General features: G+C 43.2%; 1 protein-coding gene across 1 annotated transcript in view; it reads right to left on the reverse strand.

The window, feature by feature from the left end:
* Positions 1–301: 301 nt before the first annotated feature.
* SFMBT2 (Scm like with four mbt domains 2) overlaps positions 302–18,386 on the reverse strand; it is a 98,027-nt gene continuing 79,942 nt past the window's right edge. The window contains exons 15-20 of the mRNA XM_026091217.1: positions 14,435–14,544; positions 6,220–6,395; positions 4,429–4,601; positions 2,352–2,600; positions 2,059–2,187; positions 302–487 (exon numbers count right to left, since the gene is read on the reverse strand). Coding sequence (XP_025947002.1) covers positions 347–487; positions 2,059–2,187; positions 2,352–2,600; positions 4,429–4,601; positions 6,220–6,395; positions 14,435–14,544 — 978 coding nt within the window. The 3' untranslated portion in view covers positions 302–346. The remainder of the gene's footprint in view (positions 488–2,058; positions 2,188–2,351; positions 2,601–4,428; positions 4,602–6,219; positions 6,396–14,434; positions 14,545–18,386) is intronic.

An 18,386-nucleotide genomic window follows, 5' to 3' on the forward strand; every position in this document is an offset into this window, starting at 1 on the left:
GGAATGTGTCTGCCACTGGTAGCAAAAGTTGTTTGGCTTTGTTTTAAAAAACAACAAGCCATCTGATCCATACTGGTCTTAACACCACAGCGTAACGGGTTAGCGAGGCTTGCGAAGGAGAGATGCCAGCAATCTTTCTGTGTGCTTTACAAGTACAGAAAAATTAATTCAATTTCTTGCTAGTTTTCTTTCTTTCATTTTTTTTTTTTACAAGTTACTTCCCAGTGCTTCCGATTCCATGTGTTTTCGGAAAAGAAAGGGGAAAAAGAAAAGAACCTCGAACAAGTTGCAACGTTAAAAAAGAGAGAGAATGAAAAAGGGAACAGACAGAAACGGAGAAGTGCAGTCAGTTGGCGTATTGTGCATAGAAAGCAACTTTTACTCGCTCGATCTGGTGACACAGCTTGATGGCCGGCCCAAGCTTCAGCTCCATGCACTCTTGCACCGTGGGGAGTGTCAGCAGCAGAAGGGCTTGGCCATCGATGTCCTGGGGAAGGGAGAAACAGTGATATAGGCTTTGCTCATGGACTCTGGAGAACAGCAAGCAGAACCAGGGGTGGAGAGGTGAGGAGGGAAGCCCACCCCCAAAATTAGATGCTTTGCCTGCGAGATTTTGTCCTCTGCTTTTTTCTTAATGAACTGTCCCACTTTGATGCTGCCCAGCTCTTTCCTCTGGGATGCCTAATGCCTTTTCAGAAGTTGTCTAGTATGTCTCCTTAGGTTCCCACCTTTTCCCCGATTTGGGAAAAGCCTCCCAGACTCTGAAATGTTGGATCAACTTCTAAACAAACTCCATAGGCATCACGGAGACCTGATTAGTCCCATTTTATGGCTGAGGAACTGAGGCGAAGGGAAGGCCGCAGAGATCATGTCCAGATCCTCAGACCTATTTATGTCCCAAACTCCCTGAACCAGCCCCCCAGAAAAAAGCCATTCTATGACAGATTTCTGCTGGCTTCATGATCCTCCTCTTAACTAAGAGCTCAAGTCCTTTTTGTTCTTTAATGGACTGTGGAGCAGACAAACTGCTTTTTACACCTTAGGGACGATCAGAGTCTAAGTACAGAAAAATCCATTTAACTCACAGGCAACACAAAAACTCTCCAGGATAGCCCTGATTTGGTAGCCTTAGACACATACAGACCTTGGACACCTTAAGCACTGCTTTGATCAGGAATGTCCACCACTTGGGTTCTTTCTATATTGAAGATTGATGACCCATTGCACCAGGAGCTTCCTTGCAAATAGCAAGGAAAAGCTCCACTAATCTGTGTTCACTTAAAGTTCCCATAAAACTCTCTGGCAAAGGAAAGATGGGTTTGGCTTTCAAGACCTGGCAATACTCCAGGCTGATTAACAAATGGTGGCAGCAGGCTGCAGCATGGAGATTACAGCATCTCGCTACAAGAGTGTTTCAGCCTCGCTCTAGATTTGCTCTTCAATTTTCCCACAGGAAACCAGCTATGCCCAGGAATGGGCTTGTTCACAAAGTAGAATCAGAAATAGTTCAGCGGGCAGCTGGCTACATCGCTCCTCTGAGTGCCATCGGCTGCAGCGTAATTGACCACTCTTGCTTCAAGAGATGGATCTTTCTAACTATGGATTTCCTGGAGCTGCCCCTTTGCTTTCAAATTAATCAGCAGTGGCCATTACTCATTAGCCAAGGAATGGCTGCTTCTATATAAATCTTACACATTCATGCTAACTTGTACCAAACAACCACCACCCGTTGGTACACTGAGATGCCTACTTGACACCAGGATGGTTTTGTGGGACCTTGGTATGGACAAGAAAGACCTAAACCTCCTCCTTTTCACAAGCACTCAGAGAGGTTTCTGCTCTCTCTGAGGATCTGGCAAAGCTCTGACACTAATTTCCAAGGGTTTCCACGCTTTCTCAAAATTTGTGCTGTAGCTTGGCCCAAGCAGATTTGAAATCTGGTCATAATCTCTTTGTCAATGCCCTGGGCCCAGCTAGCAAGGTAGTGTGCCCTGTCTTTTTTTGACATGTGAATAAGCACCACGGATATGAAAAGAAGTGTTACATGAAGATGTCTACCTGCTCCTGAAATATCTTGGCAAGGGGTGCGCAGTCGGTCAGTTTAATAAACCTCACGACATCGGTCACGGTCCACTCCAACGGATTACTGTCCAGGATGAGCTTTTCTTCCTCTTCTTGCTTCATTTCCTACAAAAGCCAAACGCTCTCATAAAGAAAACTACACGGCGCTGAGGACTACTCAGCCACGGAGCAGGATGCCCTCCTCAGATGAGGAACGCTTGACGCCAAAGATCAGTTTAGAGAAAATACTGCCATTAATTAGGAGTGAAAGAGCCTGCCGCCATACTCACTTCCTTGACTTGAGGGCACTTCTCTCCCTCGTTGTACGAGAGAGGCTGGGATTTCCGGCTCCTCCGAGCCCTCTCCGTGGGAGGAGGTCGGTCCGACTCAGTGCTGCTCCGTAACGTGACGGTGCGCCGCGGCCGGGTGGAGGGGACCTCAGCAGAGGAGGTGTCCGTCTGGTCATCGCGGAGCTCGGAACTGGTTTCCTCGCTCCCCGTCTCATCCTCCATMGCATCCGGCTCGTCGTCTTCGCTTTCCTGCACAAAGATCATCACAGAAACGATATCCGGACTTGGAGATTAATACAATGGCAAATCGAAAAGTACCAGGTCAAATTGTATGCCCATGCCCATGTCAGTCCACAGTAACATTTATTTTAACTGAATTATCTCATTTTTATTACAGTGCTAAGTAGATTAGCTCCCAATTTAGATTTCTTACAAAATGTAAAAGTAAAAATATACAGTTAATAAATCCTTTTTTTGTTTCTAACAAAAGGTCAATGGCAATAACTCGTCTGGCATGAAATGTTCCTCTGTTGTGCATGCATCTCAAACCTCGTGGCACTGCTGATGTGCATGAGAACAGGAAATGGAAACCACTGAAAGGATAAAATGAAAGTCAGGTTGCTCAGGGTGAAAGAAAACCAGAAACACAACTGATTTTAAACCTTCATCTTGCTTCGAATTATCACTGGTATTGAAAGGAAGGAAATTTTGGTGCCTTTTAAAAATATCGAGATGTACTAGTGTATAGAAGGGATTGCTTAGCTGGCGTTTCTGTAAATTCCAGGACGTAGAATTTCACACAATTTCCTTGCAACGTGGCCTTCAGCTTGAAGGTACGGCATAAATTTCCAGGTAAAAGAGATTATAACCAGCTTCTTGTGATTTCTGTCACACAGAGCTTGCAAACATACACTGGCCTATGGAAACTGTGTATGCTGAACTTTATAAACATAAATTGCCCCAACAGCTTCAGCAGATTAGCTCTGATGGAAGCGTGAGCATGTATCTACGGCACATGCAAAAGCCTTAAGTGAAAGAACAATTTTAGACCAAGTTAGTCAAATGAGTTGAAAAAGCTGGCTGATGGTCAATTTTGTTTTAAAATGGGTTTATTTCAGTTTAAAACCCTTTGAAAGAGGTATAACCTAAAGAAATGAAAGCTGAACTTCACCTAAAGGAGGACTGATTCGTGATGGTGCAAGCAACCAAGTGAGAGTGGCTTAAAAAGTCACCCTCCCTCCAGCTGAAGTAGAGAGAATTTAGGCAAACCTATTTTATTTCACACTTCATGAAGCAGCAATTGCTGGTGCTCAGCTGAGGAAAGGAAACCACATGTGAACTTGGTCATTATAATCATATGAAAACCACCCCCGGGGAAGGATCCACACAGAAGTGATTTAACTAAGTCTGCTCCAGTTTGCACCTGGACACGAATCACTGCTGAAGCTGGGATCCTGTCGTCTCACAAAAAGTCTTGGTGAGACTGAAAACTCAAATTTGGGACATAAACCCTTTACTTGGTTTCTAAAACTTCTAGAGCTTCTGTAGTTTGGCGTTATGAACCAAAAATATTACAAATAGTTAATGAAAAACTAAGAGCCCGATGACCCAAGGGTTATTATTTGTAATGCTATAATACTTGGAGATCTTAGATGTGGATCTCAGACCTCCTCCATGGTGTTAGATGCTGCACAAACACTGAAAACAGGCTCATGTGTCTGGCTACAGACATATGAGGAAGCAAAAGAAAATAAAGATATAAAATCAGACAGCACATAACTGATCAGCACAACGAATGCGTAATCACTATTAAGTGTTTGGCAGGCTCTAAATTCAGGGTGTAACGAAGGTGGAGCTCGTGAGCACGAACTGTACTTGCTAATTCAGGAACGAACATGGGCTAAGTCCCCAAAGTGTCCCCCCAAAAACAATACGATCTTAGAAAAAGAGGGTGCTAAGGAGGGATTCAAAATGGGAGAGTGAAGTGTTGGGGTTTGCTGAGAGCTGTCTCAAAAGGGAGATGCAGATGGGGGGAAAAAAAGCCCCAAGGGACTTTTGCTGATTTATCAGCGTGTACCTCTGCCGAGCCTGCCACATTCAAATCGACGGCCGACGTCCTCCTTTTCTTCTGCACAAAGATGGATTTCCGCCTTTTCCTGCGTCTGGCTGGCTTGACATGCCCACTCTTCATGTTGTTATTTTCCCCAATTGGCGGCTTAATGATTTTTTTCCTCTTCCCATAATAATAAGCTGGAGAAATGAAAGCAAAACAGCCTTTAAAAACTCTAACCATTAAGAGAAGGAAACTTTAGGCTTGTTTTTTTTGCTACTGATTAAATATTGCACTCTAGCTGCACTTTTACAAGGAATTTTAAAATACCTTAATTCAGAAAAAATGTCCAGTGTAAATACAGGAGTTCATCTTGGACTAGTGTGAAGTGTTAGAGCTCTTATGTATACACATTTATTGGTGATGAGCGAGGATTTCTGAATTTAACCCTACAATGTGTACTTAGGCAAAGCTTCCACTAAGCCGAGTAGCAATTTGGAGCAAGAGGGGTCTACATGTTTCAGATCTGATCTGCTGCACTTCAGCGTGAGTTAAGTCTCAGGTACATTTTCAGTTGCTGATGGTTGCAGTACAGGGTGGAGAGGGCAGGCTATTCTGAATTATGTATGTTTGTTCAGTGTATGAAGGACTGGGGTTTTATTACCTTCAAATATTTCTTGGCCCAAGCTGAAATAATATTCAGTGCACAGGAGATGATTGTCCTCTGACCTTATGTTAGGGGCTCAGTTCAGCTGCCATCTGAAATGCTCCACAGCATCCTTTGGGGCTGACAGATACTGTGGGAGGTTTAGGGAACACCTGCACCAGGTAGGGCACACTGGGACATCCAGAACGGCCCTTGGCACCCATGTGCAGGTAACTGAACCAAGCCTTTCATCAATACAATCAGTGGAGTTCAGGACATGATTCATCTGACCAAATACAGGCATCAACTTTGGGATGAGACAACCACAGCCTGTGCTCTCCTGGCCGTACTCCTCTAGCTCTCCGTTCAACATGGATGGAGTCTAGGAGACTAGCTCGGGTGTAGACTCCTACAGAAACCCACGTTCGGTGATCTGAATCTGTCCCTGGGCCCATTTCTCCTTTTGCCCTGGCACCAAACAGGAACAACTTCTCTTAAATCAATCAGTTTGTTTTCTTGCAAGCTGCGTGAGAGACAAAGAACACCCACTTCCACTTTTGTGATCTGTTTAAGAGCTAATTTAGCAAACATCAACAACAAAGAGTGTTGAACACATGCTTAACTTCAGCATTCCTGAATAGGTAGGGATATGCTTAAATATTAAACTCCCTGGGTACATAGAAGTCAATGCTACCAAAATCCCTCCAGCAGCCTTGTCACCACGACACTGGCATGTGCTGATAGAGATGATGGAAACTCTTCTCTAAGGAGGAGGAGAGGATTCACCCCATTTAATGAAGATGTCTGAGATGTAGTGGTTTAAATCTCAGTGGCTGCTGCAGGTTCCTTTTATAAACCCTGTATTTTACCTTTATATACAAAGAGAAGTCAACACCTCCAAAGAGGAATGACTTTCACACAGATATATTAGGAGGGAGGGAGATGGACTATTTTCTGAAGATGCCCATTTCTCGGCAATGACTACTAACGGAGTCTATGGCGACTTGGTCAGAATTAAATAACTGTCTTTTGGACAGCTCTAATTAGGTGAGGTGAATCACACTCAATGTTAACGTATTACACAATTCACGTGCTTCATAATCAGTTCACGCGCAGTCTCCCACTGCTCTGATTCCCAGCTAGCAACCGGAAGTATTACAGTTTATACTCACTGTACTTGGTTTTAGTATGAATGGAACAGTTCTCCGGGCAGACTTCGGCCACCAAGACAGGACTAAACAGGTTGGGGCAACACTCCAACTTTGCACAGACTCTTCTGCAGAAATCTGCTACCTGATCTGACGTTCGCACAATCTTAACCGTTGCCCTGTACGTCTTCCCTCTGTACCTAGAAAAGAGCATAACAAGATCCCATGCCACCAATCATGTCATCAGTCACGTCCTTAGATGCTACAGACCAGACTCTGCCCTCAGTTAGGTAGGCCCCTTCCCCAATGACTTCTGGAAGAATGTCTTTCTTGAGAAGGGAAGCAGAACATACCTACTTGTTTTAGTGATTCCATTTCAGATAGACTTGAACAAGGAAAGGAAGGATGAAATGATGCTGGAAGCTGAGGTGTGGATGTTGTTTGAGGAGGAATTCATGTGCACACTGGATATAACTGGAGATATGGCAAGAGATGGAGTAAATTCAGAGTACAGTTGGTGGGGATACTGCACAGGATACCACAAACTGATGGACCTTTAGGATGGTCTGATGGTGTTTGGGAGAGGGGTGCAGCCTCTCCTCATAAGTTGACCTGCTGAGAAGCATATCCACCTTGCAGATCTATTTGGTCACCACCTCAAGCTTGGGTTGTACTGGCTCTGTATGCTTCCACCTACACCTTTGATCTCCATTGCTGTCTTTCTTGAGGCAGCTCTCCCATCACATCCTAAATGTACAATGAACTGAGCACAAACTGACTTCAGTAATCCAGGTACTTTTTCATGGGGGGGATCAGGAAGAAATAAGGGGAAATTCAGCTCTCTGCTTTACCCAGTGAGCTACCTCCAGACTTGTCGACAATAGCTGCAAGGATCTTGGCCTTCTGTCCTCTGCCAGTGATGCACAGTGTACTATCCCGATACGTGAAATGCTTTAGCCTGACTGTGGCCTTTGGGCTATACTCACTGGGTAGAAGTGTTTGGGTGAAACTGGACTGTCTGCGATATGGGGATCAGGTGACTTTACCGCTATGAGATCTGTGCAGTACAAAGCCCCAGGAACTAATCCGGAGTCTCTTGAGCGGTTTAACTGGGCTGCAGGAACAGGCCCTAAAAATGGTRACTCCTAAAGGGAATACTTAGAGCGGAAAGCTGCAGTGCAAGGTTTGCCTTAAATTTGTTATCCATGTGCTACTAAAACATTCATTTCAGTGTTTTATATGAAGTGTTTCTGAGCGATAAATGGCTAAGAAAGATACAGTTACATCCCTGCTGTAATACGTTGGAGATGTGAACTCTGAAAAACCAATTATCCCCATAATTTATTAAACAGCAGCACCAAGCTATTGTAAACAGCGAGATAAGGTTTTTAAAACATCTCTTACACATCCCGAGGAATGCAACACAAGAGACAATCATGCGAGTGCCTGGTGTTAAGGCATTATAAATGTGTTTAGAGGACAGAAAAGTAACACACAAAAGAAAACGGGGGGAGAGAGAGTGAAAAAGAGAGATTACTGGCTTGGAAGCCATGAAAGACAAGTTGCAGTCATCAGGAAAAATGGGAGGAAGTATTTGTGAGTGCATTAAGATCCACTGCTTGCTAACAGGGAAGCAGCTGCTGATAGTCCAATATGGAAGAAGAAGAGGAGAAGAAGGTGAAACAAAAGAGCCATGGCCAGGGAGTTAACACACGCAGCATCCTCCCTGGACCCTCTTCCCTCTCTCTGAAGGTTTCAGCGAGTTATGCAAGGCAACTGAGAAACTATCTCTTGCTGTTCTACCTCCCTAAAACTTGTTCTGGAAACACTGGGGAACCGGAAGAGGGGTTTACCCTGTGGTGCATGGTTTTATAGGGGAGGTTCCCAAATGGACCGTGAGTCTGGAAACAGCCCAGTCCGACTGCCCTCACAGTGCAAAAAGCTTGATTCGAACTATCACTTCAACACAAAACTCTTTCAGAACCTAAATGAGTATCTCTGCATGGCACCAGGCTCTGACACCCCATCTGGTGCCCAAGCAATATCCCAGGTCATGGAGTCAATCCTGGATTCATTATTTAATTAACTAACAAGCCAACTCTTCATGCACCCCATCAGACCTGGAAGACATGTGATGCATAATGGAAAAAGTGCTACCTCCAAGATGGAAGAGACCACTGTCATCCCAGCTTCCCGATGAAAAAAACTTCACAGGCAGGCTGGCTAAAGGGGCTTTGGCAAAACTTAACATGAAAAGAATGATTTCCACAGGCATTTAAATATGTATACTTATAAAGGCCTTATACTTCTTATCAATATGCTTGAAAAGACTTCCGCCCTCATTACTTCTCCAGGAGCCATTAAGTTTAACAACCGCCTAGCTCATTAGGTCAGCAAGTCATACTCCTGCGACAGGCTGCAGAACTTCATTCTGGTACCTTCACCTTAACCCCAACAACTTTAGTGGGACAAAAGCATCACTTCCAGAAAACCACCAGCTTCTGTCTAAAGATCTCCGCACTGGAAGAATTCACTGCTTTACTGGGCAGCAGGATCACCTGTACCTATAAGCCTATGCTTCATTTTTAAATCTGAATGTGTCTTGATTTAGTTTATATTTATTTGTCCTTGTTCTGACTTTTACCACTAGGATGAAAAAACTGCATCTGGTTTTGCTTCCCTGCAAAAGCAATGCAATCAAATTGCCTCTTGATCTTCTTTCTAACAAGCTAAGCTACCTGATAATACCTGGATGTTATACAAGGATGGGTCACTTTTTCTAATTTAATACTTCCTTTTGTGTTTGGCTATCCAAAAAGGTCCCACTGTACTAAAGTGCCTGGCAAAAGAAAAAAGATGAAGCTGATGAAATGAAAAACTGATTTCACAGCATGCTTTGAAAGCAATACATATATTGCACACAGTGACTAATAGAAAGGATGGCAAAATGGAGATCAGCATGAGTGCAGGAATCACTCTCAATAACCCAAGGTGTTGGTACTGTCCACAAGAAAAATTTTGCATGATTTTGGCCATGGCAGCACCTCTTGCAACTATAAACCAGGATCTACTAATATTTTCCGTACTTCTTGCACTTTAAAGCCTTATAACACAAACACCACCAAATATAATCTGAGCTCATCTAGGACAGCCCTGTGGAAAGAGCTCCTCAGGATATAATCAGAAAACCCTTTGCCATTAGCATCTTTCAAAAAATTGCCTGCTATTGATATTCCTGTTGATACTTTCATACTAAGACTCCTGTCTTCCCAACCATTTTTAAGCAGCAAGTAACTTGTATGCATAGCACGACACTGCTAAAGACCTCAAAAACAGCTGTGCCAAGCATGACATTTTAAGCTTTCTTGGAAATCACTGTTCCTTTAAAAAAGACTTTACGCCTAAAGTCAAAGAAATATTCCTTTTCTGTCCCCCCCCTCTCAGCCCCAGGACACCAAAAGTTGGAGAAACCCTCATGGCTGAAAATATTCCCAAGAAAAGTATACTCAAGATCTTTGCTGATCCATGAGCAATAATACTCAGCTAATAGCACCTTGCTGGAAATATTATACTTACTCTTCTTTGGAACCTTCCTTTGGCCATAAAATAGGTTAGAAGTTCATGAGAACAAAATGTCACCTAGGAGCAGTAGTTGGGGACTGTTACACCATGACATGAAAAGTCTCGTGCTAAAGACACTTCAAACAAGAGCACTGAGCACTAGCCACATTTTTCAAAAGTCTCACTATAAAGATACTGCTCACACTTCTGAAAACCTTGGAGGCTATTTTGAATAATCAAGTGGCTAACAGCCTCAATTTCCTTGGTGGGATCAGAAACCCACATCTGTTCTTTTGCAACAAATTTCCCATTTGTCTTACTTTCTCGAAGTCAGCCAAATATGAAAAATCTCCTGGAAACATCAGCTACCCACAGCACACAACTAAAGTCCCCTGCATTACATCTACCAGAGGTATCTTACCAGTGCAGTAGCAGAGATCATTTAATGTCTGCTTCATTATGCTTGAATTAGAACCTGCCTATAGGGGCCATTGGGACTGTCAACGATAGTAGCCCCTAAAGTTTTCATCAAAATACCCATATCTTTGGAACAACTCAATATATCCAGGTTGCCAAGGATTTTGTAAATACGCGTACTCTAGGTAAAATAATCAAAAATGTGGTGGTGACCTTCCTCCAAACCTATTTAATCATCCAGTGATATTTTGCACTCTTGAAAATAGAATTCAATGAGACTCCTGGCATTCTTCTAGTTGTAAGAATATGTCTGGCTAAGTCTCCTCCTGATTATGGAAAAAAAGTCATTCCATTGGTCCTGACAACTTCTATCTCCAGCACTTGGCACAAAAGGCCAAGGTGACGTTGAAGATGAACTAAGTGATATGAGCTATAGCTCAGTATTGATTTTGAGAAGGACTATTAACAACTAGATGTCACTTGGATTTCATATCACTGATCACAGTCCCTTGAGCACAGTTGTCCAACCAGTTTTCCACTCAACTTATCAGGCACCCATCCAATCCATATCTCCACAGTTTGGCTACAAGGATAGTATGGGAGACTGTACTGAAAGCCTTGCTAAAAGCAATGTAAACAACTTGCAGTGCTCTTCCCTCATCTACCAAACCAGTCATCTCATCACAGCAGGCACAATTTGCCCTTGGTAAATCCATGCTGGCTTTTCCCAGTCACCTCCTTCAGGAGGATTTGCCTCATAACCTTCCCACGGATTGAGTTTAGGCTGACCAGCCTCTAAGTACTTGGATCTTTCTTCTTGCCCTTCTTGAAGATGGGTGTGATGTTTGCCTTCTTTCAGACATCAGGAAACCTCCCCGATCATGATGAGTTTTCAAAGATGACAGTGGCCTTGCAAGGACATTGGCCAGTTCCCCCAGGCAGCCATGGGTGCATCTCATCTGGTCGCATGGACTTAAGTATGCCCAACTTGCTTAAGTAGTCTCCAACTCCTTTTTCATCTACTGTGAGTAATGCTTCACTCCCTCGGTGACAGGGACCTGGGAGACCTGAGAGCAAACCTTGCCAGCAAAGACTGAGGCAAAGGAGGCATAAAGTACCTCAGCATCATTCATCCCAGATGAAAGGAAATCTTGTAAAGCATCCACAGTAAAAAAACTTCCTTTGAAATATAGCCTCATAAATAAACAATGGTTTCTGTGATTACGGGTTAATATTCCTGGAATTCAGCTACTAGATTTGGGCAGGTCTCGGAATTTCAGATAATGAGAAGTTCAGAAATATCCTTCTTTTTTTATTTTGATTAATTGGGCTTCATACAAGACACACACTCTGCACACACTGGTCCTACCTAAGTCCTGCAAAAATGGGTGAGCCCCCAACAGCCTGACTTGCAGCTGTAGCAATAAAAGCCCTTAGAAAGAATAAAGGTCCTCGAGCCTTTGTATATAAGAAATCTAAATCTAATCACCAAATCTAGATTTAGACACTGAAATTAAAGCATCAAAGCCACAAGGTCTGAATGCCCACAACTCTTGGGAATTCAGGGGATCGGGCCTGACATTTCTAACTTATCATCACCAATAAATCAGGTTTGACTATTTTCACGGAGAGTCAGCAGCGCTGATGGGAAACAACTGCCGTCACACAGTGCAAAAACATCTGTTAGGACAATCTAAACTGTTTATCTTCGTCGCAAGGCTAGCATAATTGATTCTGTGCTGGTCATTCGTGACAGCAGAGCAAACTAAATGCAGGTTGCCCTAGGACTGCAATAGCACATTCCTGGCAGGGAGCAACTTGACATTCAGGCTGGTGGGAAACAACAGCCTTGTCTTCACCTTTCTCCTCACTCCCCTTTGCTCTACCCTACTGCAACCATTGCTGCAAACAAACAACAACATTGTCAAGATCCAAGGAGGTGTCAGTTTACATCAGAAGGAAGGCGGTGACACGACATGTCACATTACAGCACAAACGCTCCAGCTGGCTGTAGAGCTGTCATCATTAGCAGCAAGATACCATTGGGAGCCGGCGTGGTTGGAAGTCGGTGTAGACAGACGTTTGCTCATTACAGGTCTCTGTTTAAGATTCAGGAGCACACCTGACTGTCATATCTGATGTAACATGTCATGTGTCGCTTTGCACATCCTGGGGTATCTGATTTCATGAGCTCGTTTTCTTTGCTGTTTCTGCACAACCAGATGCAACTAAAACCCCAGCAGATTTCTTGATGAAACAGCCCCAGCAAACTCAGAGAAAGAGAAAAAAAGTCCTAGACTAGTCAGGCAATCTTAGAGCATGTCTACCCTCTGTCACCCACTCCCAGAAGTACTCAAAGTACCTGCAGGTGAGCTGGTATGAGCACTTAACACAGCTCTGTGCACAGAGAACCATGGGCTCAGCCCCCAGAAGCCAGATAGCTACGGTAACATGGTACAGACCCATTAGCTCTGTCTCTTCAGCAGCCAGAGTAGAATGCCGCACTGAGACGAGAATACATTTCTATGCTTAGAAGTCATTGTAAAACTTGCTATCGCAGCTTTGAGCCTGCAACGATCCCTGGGGAAAGTTCTTTGTCTTGACAAAGTTGAAAGATGCTGTCTGACTCGCTGAGACTGCTGCCTCCTGGTAGGACAATGGATGTACAGGAACATGTACACTACCTGTGCCCAATATGAAATGCAAACCTCTTTGCTGGAAAGGACTGGTATATTTTTATCTGGAGGCCTACACAGATATAAGATATATCCCAGCAGGCTATCCCCACTGCTAAATAAATAGGAGAAGAAAAAAGACATGGGAATGAATGGATAGAAGTGCCATGGGGGAAGGTAGAGAAGACGAAGGACAGGACATTAAGATGAGGCAATATAACTCGATTTCACAACTGCTAAGTACCAGTAGACTGCTATATCTGACATTTGCCAGAATAAGGTGCAGGAGCCTGGAATCAATGAAAAACAGCCCATGGATGATGACTTATTTTTAATGAAAATCTGCACGTGCAAAAATGACCTTTGGATTTTGCATCYGCAAAATTTCATTTGATGAACACTGAAAATATGACTTCTGCATGGGTGAGAGAAGCAAATTAAAAATCAGATTTTCTAGCAGCCTTCCATTTCTATTTATCCTCCTTTAGAGGAACAGTTTCTGAGTTTGCAGAGTAAAAGGTTCTCAATTCTCTCCCTCAATCAGAGCACMCATGAGCTTTCTGTAATATCTGCATGGCCAAAGATCAAATACAATAGAAATCAATAATGCCATAATTGAGAGCCAACCATTTCAAATAACCAAAAGCTAACTGCATTTATTTAAAAAGGGAGTAACAGAGTTCAGTACAAGGGGTGAGATTCATCACATTTAACTTTAGCACTCAAAAAGTTAAGGTGTCTAAGTSAGTCAGTAGGGAGAAGTGTCCTCAAAGAACTTTTTGTTGACATCTGTCAACAAAATGGGAATAATTGCTCTTTGGAGGTATTATGGAGAGACAGCCCTCTCTAAGAGGAATAATGGTTGCAGGGATACATCCTAACTAGAGTACCTATTATATAAAAAAGACTTAAGTGGGTACATATTAAAGCTGGAAGGGAAAATAGAGCATTTTCTAGTATGTCTAGCATTTTATAGGCACATAGTTTATTTATATATTGTTTAGACCAGAACTAAACACATATATATATATTCTAGTATATATTCTAGAAAGACATCAAATCTTGATCTGGATCTCAGACCTCTTGGTATTTTGTCCCAATCACTCTCCTGCTTAAAAATGTGTCTCTACTATTTTGTTTGCAGCTTTTTGTATTTCTTTCTTCCAGGCATTAATTCTTGCCAGATCTTTCTGCAGTAGAGTGACAGGCTCTATATTAAAAGCAGTAAGACTGCTACATTTAGAAAAGCCACGAATTGACTGAATTCAATAATAGCCAAGTTCATTGGAGTAGCTTATCACGAAAGTCAGGACTTTGCTGAACAAACATTGCATTTTTCTTCAAAATCTGGATGGCTGCTTAAAAAAAGACAACAGAAACGAAATGCTCAGGTGAACATTTCACTTCTTAAGCTGCTCCAGAACCAGCCAAATAATTGAATGAAGAAAAAATGATTATTAAAAAAATAAAACTTTCACAGCAAAAAAAATCCTTTTGTTGTCTGTCTGTCTCTCTCTCTTTTTTTTTTTTTATCCAGTTCCATTTCTTAAAGGTCCCAAACAAAAGAGCACCCACAGGAGACTTACTTTGCTTTGAGTGTTTCCTCTTGGAAATTCCACTGAGGGTCTTCCACAAGCTGCAGTTCTCGTAAAACACTCCCTGGCTTGTAAGCTGCATTGATCACCATGCTAAGAACCTAACGAGAGACAAAAGCAACAATGCCAATGGGTTTAACAGCAGGCCTTGGTCACAGTGAATACGATCATCAGTGAAGCACAGGCAAGAGCAGCTACAGGTGCCAACTTAGGTTCAAGGATGCACAGGGTACATGCTAGATCCAGCGAGAAGAGACCCCAGAGCTGATCAATGTGCCAAGCATATTGCAGATGACACCTTGGTCTGACACTGCGACTACATTAAATGCTGCTGGCTAACCCCAGAGGTCTCCTTTGAAAATTGCACTTGTGCTTTTTTTGAGCCAGACCCTCACCACCAACGCAGTCCCAAAGCAGGTGCCACTCCCTGCATCCACAGTGACTCAGTTTAATGAAAAATGAAAATCTCTCTGATGGCTCAGCCAGGTGCAAAGTAACGTGTACCGTTACACGCTGAAGACTAAAGGAGAAACTTGAGGCCAGCAACATGCTTGTGCATCTGAGTGCTGCGTTCCTTGACTCTRTTAACAGATTATTATTAAAGGCTACACAAAAGGAGTTTGCAGGAGGTATGCCTGAAACCCAGTGTGTGTCTGCTCTGTGTGACAACACATGTGCGTCAATCCATTTAATCCAAAGTCTTTGAGAACAAAAATGATTCCTACTATTGGCTCAGAGAATCCAAGCTTTAATAGTCTATATGTCTCCTAAGGAGGTAAATGTAAGAAAAACAAATCTCTTAACAGCGCCAGACCGTGTGTTAGTACACGCTGCTTTGTATGGACATGAATGACCCTGCAGTGGGTCTGGATCGGTTTTGATATAATTTAACTCTTTACCTCACGCCTGCTCTTAGTTCCCTGGAGGCCTGCAAGTGATTTCAGGGTGATGAGAGTTAAGTTTCCCCAGCACCTACGAACATGCTTTGTCAGAAATGACATACCCAGTAGGTCACATTGCAAAGAGCAAAATGTTTATGATTTTTTTATTTTTTTTTAACCCAGCAACCTGAGGATTTTCTGGCATTTTGAAAAACACGTGGATGAATCGTTTTCAGGCAAGGGCTTCACTTAATGCTGCATATTACCACGTGAAACAGCAATGTTTGAGTAGCCTGGCTAGTTTATTTACTAGAAACAAAATCTGATTTATTGTTGGGCCCTTGGAAACACTACAGGAACAGCTCTTAAAAAAAGTGTAATTAGGGAGTCCTAAAACAATAGCCTAATAATAGTAGCAACATCTTATGCAGCTCTGTTCATCTGCACATCTCAAAACACCATACGAGGAGGGGCAGGAGCATACTCCCTATCTCACAGAAAGGGAAACTAAAATACAGATCTACTTGCAGCTCCCCAGCTGGTTCCTATCTTGTCACAACCCACCGTAGCAGTTACTGAGCCATACCGATTCCCAAGAGAAGAAAGGAAAACTTCTCAGTGAGCCCATCCACTTGCTTGGTCACATCTTTTCTTGCCGGCCACTCACCGTACRAACTGATACGGCATTGGCCTCTGGGCACAGAGATACTGAGACCCGAAACAGMAAAGCCAAACCACTGGCTGAGCCTAGGATGGCTCTATTTAAGCAGGCTTGTGCCCTGACCTATTTTTCCCAACCTCACTCAAAATCTAAATATTACCAGAGGAGTAAAACAAGAGAATTCAATGACAGAAACCATCCAGGTCTAGCTCCGGAGTGATTACGTACCCCCTGACATGGGGACATCTACTACGCTCTTTTGGGATAGCTCCCATGGCTTCACTACCAACCAATACAGAAATACCCTACCGCAAACGCTGATGGATACAGCCAAGGGGAAAAAAAAGTCTTTTCCCCTCTCTAGTCCCTCTGACAGCCTGGGGGGAACGAAGCAAGGAAATACAATCAGTTTTCCTTTGTTTTTCTTTGCAGATCACCTTTTTTTTAGAGGTGCTGCCGTGTGCCCTCCTCTGCAGCCTTCTCCCTTTGCATCCTCTTTTTTTCCCACCAGGTACTGCCCATCTCTGGAGATAGGCTATCAGGCTACACAGGACTTAAGCACAGTTTCTTGAAGACGGTAGGCCACTAGATTTCTTTGGAGTCCGTGGCAGTTAAATGAGCAAAATCCTCTTTTAATTAAAATATCCCACTTGACTGCACCCTCTATCGAGAAGACAAAAGGTTGAGGCACTGCAATAATAATGCTGTTGTAACGGACACCTTCCCATCCCTCCAGAGCCAGGCCTGACTTTCAAAAGTGGCCAGCTCTAATCTGAGTAAAGAAAATTTGAATAAAGAAAAGGTGGGTTTTCAAAAACCTGTAGTATCTGCATAGTTCTCACATGCATTCACTGCTCATCAGATGTGTTCCCCTCCCAGTCCAGCAAATCCAGGGAGTCATTTAAGACCTCTGCAGGGGCACAGTGGAAAATCTCTTCTAATGAACACTTCTAAGCCCACCCTGGTTTGTTCGGTCATTATCCRAGACACATAGTAAACCTCAGCCCTGCAAAGACACTCAGCATATCAATACTTTCCTCTAAATTGGCTTGTCGTCACCATGACTCTCAGTAATCTTCTAAACTCATGTTAAAAAAAGAGTGTTTTGACAGAATAATAATTTCCCTTTGGAGAAAGGAAAAATAATAATAATAAAAAAAGCTTTAGCTTTTACTCTTCATGTATTTCACATAAGTCACTGGGCCTGGCATTCTACCTTGCAGCAGGAGTCCATTATCATGTTAATAATGTTATCTTCTAATGACATTATCCTTTAATCTCACACACTGTTAAACACTAGGAAGAGACTACAGTACTTTGTTTCTTGGGGAAAAACTAATTGGGATTAAAAAAAAAGAAAAAAACAACAATGAAGGAACCTAGACCAATTTACAACTTTCTCTGGAAATGGAAAAACACTTCACCACATCAGACGGACCAGATTTTGGTCTGATTCACTGAATTCCCTATTGGCTTGAGAGTGACCAGTCTGAGAGCTTGATAGTTTATTTTCAGACCTCTCCATCAGGAATAGTTTGGGTAGAGCCAATGGTGCCTTGGAGCAGAGGGGTGGATTAGATGACACCTTGAGCTTTCCTCCAGCCTTTGTTGCTACAAATCTATGAAGTTATTTTGATACTGCTCAACTTTGGATTTTCAGAATCAACGGGAATGGAGACACATTTGTGAGCATGATCACACAGCACCACCACCACCCTCTGCCTGACCCTGTAAGCACCTGACATCTTTAGCTATAAAGCTTCCAAAGTCATAGATTTTCAAGTACCTAAAGATCTTTTCTGGGCATGTCCAGAAGTGCCTGATACTGCCGAGCTGCTCAGCACTTTTCTTCCTATTGTAGCTTGGTTGGGATTCATAAATTTCCCATCACTTCACCTCTCTTCATTAATGGTCCCAACCCTGGATRAAGCTTTCCTAGAACATATCGCTGACTGGGTTCAGCTCAAAATACCATTACGCTTCTTCTCCTGTTCAAGAGTCCAATGATCAGCATCCCTGAGAGGAGAAACCGGGTTCAACTCTACCTGAGATGTGAGCCCATATCACCTGCCTAACAGGAGAGTCCCTAACTCCCAGGCTAGCTTCAGGAAGAAGTTCTTTTATTTTTCTCAGACTAATGATGTGGCAGTGGGGCAGAGAGAGAAGGAAAGAGGAGCACTGCACCKAGGTAACTGGTTAGAGGCCTTCTGAGGATGAGACACCTGAATTAGTCATTGAAGCAGGGAGCGGACCATGAAAATGCTCCTGGGTTGTGAATCCCCACGCTAAGAGCAAGGCATGGGTCATGCTGCTTTCTGCAGTGTTTCCCAGCAGCTCCTAATCAGCACATCAGAGTTTGCTGGCCACATTTGGGGTGCCCAGCTCACTCCACTTACTGTAT

The sequence above is a fragment of the Apteryx rowi genome, unplaced genomic scaffold (genome assembly GCF_003343035.1).
Source record: "Apteryx rowi isolate R43461 unplaced genomic scaffold, aptRow1 scaffold_9, whole genome shotgun sequence".
Lineage (NCBI taxonomy): Eukaryota > Metazoa > Chordata > Aves > Apterygiformes > Apterygidae > Apteryx > Apteryx rowi.